This window comes from Etheostoma spectabile, chromosome 18, assembly GCF_008692095.1.
Source record: "Etheostoma spectabile isolate EspeVRDwgs_2016 chromosome 18, UIUC_Espe_1.0, whole genome shotgun sequence".
In the NCBI taxonomy this organism is placed as follows: domain Eukaryota; kingdom Metazoa; phylum Chordata; class Actinopteri; order Perciformes; family Percidae; genus Etheostoma; species Etheostoma spectabile.
In genome coordinates this window covers 847,586-858,635 of record NC_045750.1, presented here as the reverse complement: position 1 = coordinate 858,635, position 11,050 = coordinate 847,586, and the positions used below count along the sequence as shown (strand labels likewise).

Below are 11,050 nucleotides of genomic sequence, written 5' to 3'. Positions count from 1 at the left end.
GCTGTCCAAAGACACTAGAGACAAAATTTGTGCACCTCCACAAGGCTGGACAGGACTACGGGGACATGTCCAAGCAGCTTGGTGAAAAAAAGTTAATAGGTTAATACTTATTTTCCTCACTGTATGTAAACAGTCTTCTTTATTTTGAGTAATGGAAACAACATTGCGTCCTGAGCTTGCTGCTGCTTCTTAATTATTTGCGCCCTTTCTGTTGTCCGTGATGTTGACAGAATCGACCACGTTCAGTAGTTGGAGGCTAACCGCTGTGTGGAGAAGTTTACCGACGGCATCTGCTACAGACACACAGAGCACGTAACACACGTTCAGACGAATCTAATTGAGCTGTATTGACTTCGACGAGAGAAGACAAGATGACAGATGTTGGATTAATGATAGCAAAATGTCACTCCTGCAATTTCCACTGATTGAAAACCCCACTTCATTTTAGACTTCTTCCGCTCCCTTGAATTTCTTATACACTTTTGTTTCTCCTTTTCCCCTCATTCATCTCTTTCAGTCGTCTTCCTCCGAGCACTACTCGTCTTCATTTGTCAGATGAGTTAAAAAAACATCCTGTTTGTTTTTTACCATGTTGAAAAACAAAAATAGTCAAAGTGAAAGTCATTACGTGAAAAATGTTAAGCTTCATCATCATCATTATTATTTATGAATGTTTTCTTCGCTGCGATTGTTGATGTGCTTCGATGAGACGGACCTCAAAACCATTAGGAAGCAGGTTTAACCTTTTATACTATAACAAAAACAGTTGCATGAATAACACCTACACACTTGCATGCAGATGTAAAAAGCTGTTCCAGCCTTTCTATTCTTGCTAATTTAGCACTTACATGAACACTTCTTAGCCCACATTTACATGAAGTGACTTTTCTTTTCAAAGCAATCTCAAACTGTCTCCTGTGCTGCTGCACTATGAATGAACTCTTCACAAACCAAGCAGGTCACAATATATTAAAGCTGAAGAATGCTAGTAGGTTTATGCATGACTAGTGTGAAATAGAGGCTTTCAAATTTCAGGTTTGCTGCCATTTGATTCTTCTAAAATGGCAAATAACTGCATGTTCAAATCCTCACTATTGTACCTTTGAATAAGCTGCACTGTAGTTGTGTCTGACTGCTGTTATACTCACAGAGGCATGTATCCTCGCTGGCCAGATGAATGCAGAAGTAAGCAGAGAGGACAGGTTGAGTAGCAAACTCAGAGAGCGCTCCATGTCTCCGGCCATGATGAGGAACACTGTGGAGGTCAGCCAGTCATGGCCTGGGTAACCGTCCTGCTGAGTGACTGAAGGGCAGAGTTAAAGATCCAAAGGATTGATGGAACAGATACTCAGACTCCCAGCAATACTAAACTGGCTAGTAGTAAGGAACATGTTTTTTCCCTGTGTGATTTTGGTGTATGAGGAGTCAAGCAGGGATCCTGTGAAATGTCCAACCAATATGAATCATTTCCTACGAAGTGTCCCAGGTGGCAGCGCTCCGTTCTGAACACCACATTACAACCAGCAATGACGAGAATACAAACTAATATGATTCGAAACTCCGGGGTCACACCGCCACAATCAGACAACACAACAGAGCTTTCTCAAGTTGTTCATAAGGGCTCTGGAGCATTTACTCTTCAAGCTCATTTTCATTTAGACACTTTATAATTTCATTTGCTGGAAGCAAATAACTGTCTTGTTCTGTTCCAGGAGAACTGTGGAGCAAATAGTAGAGGTAAGAACACAATCTGACTCAACTCCAGAAAAACAACCCCAGGCTATCAACAGGTCCTATTTGTGTGTCTTTCTGCTGAAATATATATATTGCCTATGCATAATGTAAATCTTTAGCTTTTGTTAAGGTATCACAGATGCAGTAAGATTTAATATGCGTTTTGCCCTTACAACGTTCACTGGATAAAAATGTTATTTTTAGCATGTAAATTTTGCTTTATTTATAAATTAATCAGATTACAATGTCCTCACATTTCAGCGTAAATGGCAAAATGTGAGGACATTGCAACATGGATGAGTTAACCACTTTAATCAGCCCTCAGTAAAAAGCACGCCCACACTACTTTATGCTCTTTGAAACTGACTGACAGACAAACACTATTTGTGGTACGCTCTTTCAAGACATGTTTTTGAATGAGAAAGAATTATAAATAAAGCAGAGCCTGGAAAAGAAAAACAAACATTTTGATCTACCATTACTCCAACTAAAAATATTGAACAACAACTTGGTGAAGCCTTCTGAATCTTATCACTACTCAGAAACACTGTGGTAAATCTGCATGCAGCTAAATTACCATACAATGGATCAGCATAAAAGATCTTCACTTCCATCTAACATTAGCTGAAATGTCAGCGTGATCTAAGTATTACAGGAGACATGTCTGTGTAATATCTGTGAAGACTATCTCGACTCGGTGTTTTCATGTTCAATTGTCCACATGCAAAAAGGAAACTTTCTAAAGGAGAGAGAAGGCCTGTCCTTTGTTGTTTAGGACAAAAAGAGGCTGAACTGTTCACTGAGACACAGAAGGAGTAAGATCATCTGAATTACATTAATCAGACAGAAATGGACACTCAATCAGTCCCTCGTTGTCTCTCTCAAAGGGAAACTAGTGAAGTGTTTTTAACCACACACACACACACACACACACACACACACACACACACACACACACACACACACACACACACACACACACACACACACACACACACACACACACACACACACACACACACACACACACACACACACACGATTGAGAGTAAAGACATTGTCTAAAAAATGGAGATAAAGCCTAAGTATGTCACCATATGGGACTGTATTATTGCTTTTGGTGTGTATTAATAAGTATTTGCAGGCATCTATAAGCTAATCTAATAGCTATTGTATTAAAGCATATAATAGTATTAAAGCATCACTCCAACTTAAACCTACTGCTTTCTTTATTTTTTATACTATACTGTAAAATTTGTTATTTTATTCAGGGTGTCTCATCTTTAGATGCATGTATTTCTTTGTATTTGTTTTTACAAAACAGACTAACAACCCATTTCCTGGTTTCCCTTTGGATTGCAAAAGTATTTAGGTAAACGTTAGTTATTTAAATTATTTCATTACATAAAAAAAAAAAAAACTGTGTAGCCCCAACAAATACGCAACATGTCACAGGGGTTAAATTGAAGTTACTCATCATGAGTGCAGATGTGGAGTGTGTGAAGGATACTGAGTTCTGAAGCCGTTTTAACTCTCTGTGTAGAGAGGAAGATCTTAATGTGCTTCATCAGCAGCGTCAGCTCGTTACCGGCATCTTCTGTCAGAAGCTTGAGGTAGCTGCCGTACCTGTAGATAAAAGACAAATACAGAAATATTGTCCATCTCACATGTTCCTTTCAATCCTTAATGGGTTTGTTTGTAGTGGATATTTGGTATTTTATCACAGCCAAAGGTCGTCTGGCACATTGTGAAGGAAATTCAGAATCAGCTTTATTTGCCAGGTTTGAGGACACATACGAGGAATTTTTCTTTGAAGCATCGTTACTCACATTGTGCTTACACATACAAAACAACCAAAACAAAGATATTACACACTAATACATAGACATTAATATATACATACTCTAAACAGAAACAATATAGAGGCATGAGTGCAATGAAGAGATCAATAAAATCATTTAAATGTGGAACATAGTGCAAAGGATGCTGGGATAAATAGTATCATGTTATTATATTACAAAATGAACAGTATGAACAGTATTAACATATGAACAGTTATGTATTAGGAAATGAGAATGATGAATAAATAACAAATAATTAGTGAGATATGAGAATGAGAATGATGAGTAAATAGTAAATAATTAGTGAGATATGAGAGTGAGAATGATGAGTAAATAGTAATTAATAATAAGTGAGATATGAGAATGAGAATGATGAATAAAACTAACTAAGTGGAATAATAAGTGGAACCAGTACCAGGTGCTGTAGAGACCGTGTTACTGGGTTATGGACCAGAACTGGACCTGACCCTGTGGGTCAGACGTCAGCTGTTCATCACAGAGATGGCTTGTGGGTAGAATCTTAATCATCATTCCTGTTAAAAGTTCAGCTGGGTACTATTAAACTACATCACGTAGCTATGGCTCATTGCAACCAAAACCATGTTTTCATGGAAAAAGAGACAGGGACAGGATGCGGGACAGGATCCCCAAATTTAAATAACTAGCTAACCCCAGTAGAGGAAAGGAGTGAGCCATGTCTTGGAGGGTGATAGCAGAGGTGCAATTGTTGTCTGTTTTTGTATTTATGCTTAATGTGGCTTTGCTGGAGGTGCCATTGTTCTGTGCATATGATACTGTCATATGGTTTGCTTTTTAATTTTGTTAATTTCTTTGGCTCTTGTGGTGCTGCAGATGTTGAGAAAGAGATTTTGCAGTTACTTAAATGTAACAGTTCAGGGAGTGTGAGGGTTTATACACAGCTGGTTTCTCCTCCCTACCTGGCTGCTGCTGCTGTCTGGAGGTTGTCTAATTAAATTCAGCTTTAAGAGCTATAGAAAAACACTTTACTGTACATACCTGAGACAGGTGTCGATTCCCAGCTGCTCCACGGATGATAACACTGCACTCTTCACGCACTTCTCCTCTGCTTTAAAACAAGACAATTAAAATGGAGAGGAGGTTATTAGAAAGCAAGGCAATACCCAGAGAGGGGATATGGCTGGAGTTTTTAAGGGAAAAACACTCCCTAGACATCCCTAACAGGCTGTGTTACAACCATGGAGAATGGACAAAACATGACATCGTATCATGCTACTTTCAAGAGACTATACAGATGTGATGTGTCTAGATAATTTCTTAGTTTTACAGCGGTTGTTTGCCATTTAACTGTGATGTTTGTGAGGCAGCATGGCATCAAGGTGACTCAGCCACGGGTAACTTCACAGCAGCATTTTAATAGTTCAGAGTCATAACTCGTGATTTTAGACGTGCGGTGGAGTTTTGGCAGAAAGTACGGTATGAAATCTTTAGCCCTGTGAGAAAGCTCTCTATCTCAAGACTCAGGAGCAAGACACCAGCAGCTGAAAGTACTGCAGCAGGGCAGCTTTAGATCTACATGCCACAGCTTTGTACAGATCGTTGAGCTACCCGTCTCCCCAGCTGCTCTCATGGGCTGCTACTTAGCACCATTAAATGTGCAGAATCATAAAAAATATATTAGTTTTCAGAGTTTCAGTTGTAATTGTGTGGAGAGAGGGAGATAAAAGAAGCAATAACTGCAGGAGGACTGATATTTTGTTTTGAAGATGTTTCCACTGCTTCCTGGCTTTGGGGAAAAACAATATTATTACATTTGTGCTAATGGATCCCCCGCTTCAGACAGTCTGTGGTAAGATGATGAGAAGCTTTCGACAATTAATAGAAGAAGTATTATCCAGACAGCACCAGAGTCAGGGAAAACGTCAAATCCAATTTACAGGCTAATGTTGAATAAATATGACAAGGAAAAGATAATATGGTTGCTGTAATCTACATATGGAAGAGATAATTAGGGGTCCAAGCCCGAGGCTGTGTGAACTGCGCTAGCAAAGCTACGCGGTTCACACAGCAGGGAATTGTCTCCTAAGGATATATTTTGTTTACACTATTTTTCTTCTACGTTTAAAACTCCCGCTACAGCCTAAACTGTACATGGGGGGGAGCCATTTTCAGGAATGGTCCAGAACCCTGCAAGACCCTAAAGCGCTACCATTTATCCAATTCCACCACTGGGTGGCACTATCGCAGAAACAAGTATGTATAATGTACATTGCACATTCAAAAACCAAATATCGACGCGTTCCCCGGATCCAACTGACCCTCCTGATAAAGGCCACGCCCATTCCCACCTAGACCTTTGTGTGTGGAAAATTGAGATTTGTTGAAAACCACCTTTGCAGAACTCCTCCTAGACCGTGCAACCGATCTGCATGAAATTTATAAAAATAAATATAAAGTTTATAGGATAATAATTATGCAAATTTCAGCCATTTCTGCTTAATTGTTTTTCCACAATATCGCGCAATACCAACTTTTTCAAACTCGTCCTAGGCCGTGCGACCACTCTGCACAAAAACTGATAAATAGCACCTCCAGACGGACCTGATCAAAAGTTATGGAAAAAATGTTACAACATTAAAGTCCACGACCAAACTAATGTTCCTAGCTAGCTACCACACACATTTGATATCATATCTCGGCCAAATTAAATGTTACCAGCAAAGAACTTAAGATCATTGTTCGCCATCCCACAACAATGCTCTGATCCAAATTTCGTGAAGATCGGCATTAGGTGGCGCTATAATCAATGTTTATTTGTTTAGGCCAATAACTTAATGCATTTAAATGGGACATTTGCGATTGTGATATCTCTGCTACAGTACATGGCATCAACATGAAACTTTTGGTGCTTGTTCAACATGCCGCTCTGAGGCTCTGTACCAAGTTTGGCAAAGATCGGCCTTTAGGGGGCGGTGTAGCCAACGTAGATTTCGGCCTTTTTACTCAATCAATGTTAATGGGATACCGTATTTGCAACGGCAATGTATCGCAGACCTTGCGGCTCAGACCTCTCGATATTTACTGACTTTTGCCCCCCCACCGTTACGCTTTGGGGTCCTGCTTTTGCACGCAAACCCGGGTCATCGGGGGCGAATGGCGCAAGGAGGCTCGTACCCCGTCATAACTGCTTACAGTTCTGGTTCAACATTGTTCCTATTGGGAAATCAGAGATATGCAATGTGGATGAATTACAGGACATCAAATCTTCTATTAATTGCTAGAAAATAGCTTGTGATGAGGGCATGAAGCAGGGCCAGGACCCTTCTCTCCTCACATTAACATCTCTAAAAACCTCTTGCTGGCGGCAATTACTGTCTAATGGAGATGAATGCTCTTGTGTTGTATTTATATTCCCCCCCCGCCCCTCTCTCTCTCATCATGTCTCTTCAGTATTCTGCCACCATCTATTTTACAGTTTATAATAACTATAATCAAAACCATTTCACTTTTGTTACAAAGATTGAATGCATCTTTGAGATTAGTTAGGATGAGCACACGATCTACGACGAGGCAAATGTGTCTTAAAAGTAAATGTGAAATTGAGACTTTTCTGATGAAGACTGTGTGACAAGACAACAAGTAGAGTGAGTGGATTTTGAGTCAACCGCTATTGAGGACTGCATCATTGAATGTAGAATTACATCATCCTCCAATGTCAGACAATGAAATCCAACTTGGATCATGAAAAAGAAGCAAAAATGGACTTACTATTAGTTTTGTTTGGTGTGTTTTGTATAATCTAAATTTAGGCCACAACTAGGAACTAATTTTTTTGTAATATCTGAATTTGAAATGCATAGATGTTAAACAACATTTCCTTCAGAAGTAGTGGAGTAACAGAAATGAAGCGGAGTAAAAGTCTAAGTTTGCATAAAATGGAAATACTCTAGTAACTTACGAGGGCCCGACATTGTACCGAAGTACAACCTTCTCAACAGGCGAAAAATTTGACCCAAGTTTTTTAATCAGAAGTTTCTTTCAACCAAAGTGCCCAAAAATAACATGGATGCATGGATAATCTTTGGTAAATTTAATAATTAATGATACTTTCATTGAATTTGGGCTGTTTTATCCAGTTTCATAGTATTTGAAAAAAAAAAAAAAAGAAAATCCGACTATACGTCGCCTGCTCTCATAATTTTGGCTGTTTTTAAAAAAAAAAAAAAAATTGAATAATGTCAAATAAATTAAATTTAAAAAAAACAAGTTTGACAAAAATGTTTTAAAAAGTGTTAAAAGCATAGAAAAAAAAATTAAAAAATGCCCAAATATTGACCCAGAAGGACAACGCAAGGGTTAAGAAGGCTGTTGTTCACTAAACTCAACCAGGTGACTGCTAACTGCTCTCTGCATGTAATCTGTAATGTACGCACAGTTATTTTACAGTGTGAAGTATATAATTGCCTCTTTAAAAGATCCCAAATGTCTGGATGACATTATCATGTCTTTTAAAACTATAATCTGTCACTGTTAAACATTGCACAAGAATAGAAAGTGTTATAACCAAAATGAGGATCCATTTGAGAAACTATAGATCTCCGCCTGAGTTATTAAGATGTAACAATTCAATTTCAATTCAATTTTATTTATAGTATCAATTCATAACAAGAGTTATCTCAAGATACTTTACAGATAGAGCAGGTCTAGACCACACTCCAGAATTTACAAGGACCCAACAGTTCTAATAGTTTCCTCCAGAGCAAGCAACAGTGCGACAGTGGCGAGGAAAAACTTCCTTTTAACAGTCACACCAAAAAGGTGCTTCCTCTTTGTTTCCAGCCAATTTCATCAGGCAGGGGAAATAAATGTGAGATTGCTGGACTGCTGCCTTCAGGAGTCAGGGCCATGAAGGGTGAGGAGACACAACTCACAACAGGAAACCAAAGGAGGTTACCACTCCACTATGAGTCGGCTCTCTCTTTACAACGGGAGCACTCAAGAAGGGTAAAGTGGCGGAGACTGTAGTCAACGACAGACAGACAGACAGACAGACAGACAGACAGACAGACAGACAGACAGACAGACAGACAGACAGACAGACTTTCTGCCAAGCTGTAACATGTCTGACCAAAACCAACTGCTCAGATGAAACTACTCGTTACACAATTTTATAACAAGTGTTGGCTCTTATCAAATATTATTTACTTGCAGTTATTTTTTCTTTTCCAAAACTAGTGATGCATAGCTGGTATACAAGACATGTGAGTCATAGTGACTCTACTCAAAAACGTGTTTTGCTGAGCTTTACTGTGGAAAATGTGTAGTTTGACGCTGGAAAGCGGTTTTCACATTTATCCGTTAAAGAGGGAAAGTGTCTCTGTGCTCTTAACCCCTAGAAAAATCAACACTGTTGTTGACGATTTTTATCAATGTTTTTAACTTTGATGTTTTCAACACTACGTAACACTAACTTATCAACTTTAGCTTTACAGTTATTTTTGGAATTTATCGTCAATAAACCTCATTTATAGGAAATTAGACCTAATGTTGGAGTTAGAAAAGCAGAAATTAGGAATTATTGAGACTAAAATTAAAGGAATGGATGTTGATGATAATCACAGACTGGAATATGTCAACTTTTACTCAATACTACTTCAAAAACACTTACATTTGTTTTACAATGCTATAAAATATAATAAGACCCAAAATTAATGAAAGTAGAGATTTGCACTTGCCAAAGAGCGTTGGAATCAATCATGTTATTTTGGAACAATATGCGATTCTTGAAACACAAACCCCAAAACCAAAACAAAGTCCTTGAATCCAAATTAACTTCAAACACTTCAGAGTTAGACCAAAAGTAGCTTCTCAATCAGCTGCCCATGTCTCTGCAGTAATAATAAATATCTATATAGCATGATTCTAACGGTGGTCAAGATAAATTTAACAATGAATTCCTGAAAAGTTTTGCTTTGAAATCATTGCTAACACCAAGCGAGTTTGTCATACTCATTTACATATTTTCTGCACGGCAGGTTTAAGAAATTTTCTTTCTTCAAGAATCTTTATAGACAGAGAAACAATATAATTTAGTTTCAGATGAATTATGCATGCCTTATAAAAGCACTTTACAATCTAAGTGCACGAGGTTTTATAATGTCCCTTTTTTCCTGCTCTCTTGGCTTGACTGATTCTTAAAAAGTGGGATTAATAAAGTTTTTATTACGTTTCATACCTGATTGTTTTTATTATTAAAGCCTGCATCCATCATGTATCTTGTGTACCCTGCTAACATGATCACATGCATCATGTATTTGTTCTTATTATACAGGAAAGTTAAAAGTAACATTACAATACAATATAAAACGGGCCTGACTCAGTTTAAAAACTGGTTTTCAGCAGGTTCCTGTTCTTGTGTGAATTAAGGAGACAACACCTGTTGTATGACTGCTCAGACAAACTCCTACCACTCTTATGTGCAAAATGTGGGAGGCGCAGACCCTATAAGTGTTTGACAATACAATTATGTAAATGTGTGTGACTGCTTTCTTAAAAATTTGAGTTTTCAAAAAAAAAATGAATGTCATAAGTGGAACGATCTACAACTTTGAAGTTTGTGAGTGAACTTAGATAAATAAATCATCAAAACAAACTGAGAATGATGATTCTCCATCAGTGTGGCCTCAGAGGAGACATGCCTCTGTACTGATAAAAGATAATACACTGTGGGGAAATCTTTCATTCTTTAATGGAAAAAGGCTGGCTGACAAGTTTTTTTCTCCTTATTGAATAAAACATAAGTAAAAGTACACTGAACACATTCTACATACCCTTTCCGATAACCATTATTTATTATTTAGACTATATTCAGAACCACTACAGACACATGCTGCCTTTCACTCGCTGTCTTCTTGCCACAAATGATGATTATACTACTAATTATTTCACTCTCACGCAGCCCATTCTACCGGGGACATTTCTCTAAATATGTAAACAAAGTCTTATAAGGCTGATCAGATTCTTCACACAATTTCAAAAACCTGCATTACAGCTTATACTAATATACCATGACCGTGAAAAATGCTATTTTTTGATGAAGTTGGCAGGTATCCATTTAAATTTCAAAACCATTAGATCCAGTCTGGGCGCCCGGGTAGCTCAGTTGGTAGAGCGGGCGCCCATTTATAGAGGTTTACTCCTTGACGCAGCTGGTTCGACTCCGACCTGCAACCCTTTGCTGCATGTCATCCCCCCCCCCCCCCCCCCCCTTTCATATCTTCAACTGTCCTGTCAATTAAAGGCCTAAAATACCCAAAAAATAATCTTTCAAAAAAATATAGATCCAGTCTAAAGTTTAGCTGCTGTTCTAAATTAGTACACAAAGTTTATTATGTACATTATACCAAACCACAGGTAACCACAGCAGCAGTACTTGAGCCTTGTGCAGCATAGCAGTTCACCCCGACCAGGAAGTAATGTTATGAACATGTATCATG

General features: G+C 38.3%; 1 protein-coding gene and 1 long non-coding RNA gene across 3 annotated transcripts in view; one reads left to right on the top strand and one right to left on the bottom strand.

Annotated features, from left to right (window-relative positions):
- Positions 1-6,539, top strand: part of LOC116706301 (uncharacterized) — a 21,410-nt gene extending 14,871 nt beyond the window's left edge. The window contains exon 4 of the long non-coding RNA XR_004336195.1: positions 6,195-6,539. This is a non-coding gene — a long non-coding RNA (uncharacterized LOC116706301). The remainder of the gene's footprint in view (positions 1-6,194) is intronic.
- Positions 1-11,050, bottom strand: part of tbc1d32 (TBC1 domain family, member 32) — a 73,173-nt gene that overhangs the window by 18,258 nt on the left and 43,865 nt on the right. Inside the window, exons 29-31 of one of the 2 annotated variants that reach the window (XM_032543038.1) lie at positions 4,593-4,662; positions 3,245-3,360; positions 1,149-1,303 (exon numbers count right to left, since the gene is read on the bottom strand). In XM_032543038.1, coding sequence (XP_032398929.1) covers positions 1,149-1,303; positions 3,245-3,360; positions 4,593-4,662 — 341 coding nt within the window. The remainder of the gene's footprint in view (positions 1-1,148; positions 1,304-3,244; positions 3,361-4,592; positions 4,663-11,050) is intronic. The other variant, XM_032543039.1, reaches the window with a different exon arrangement.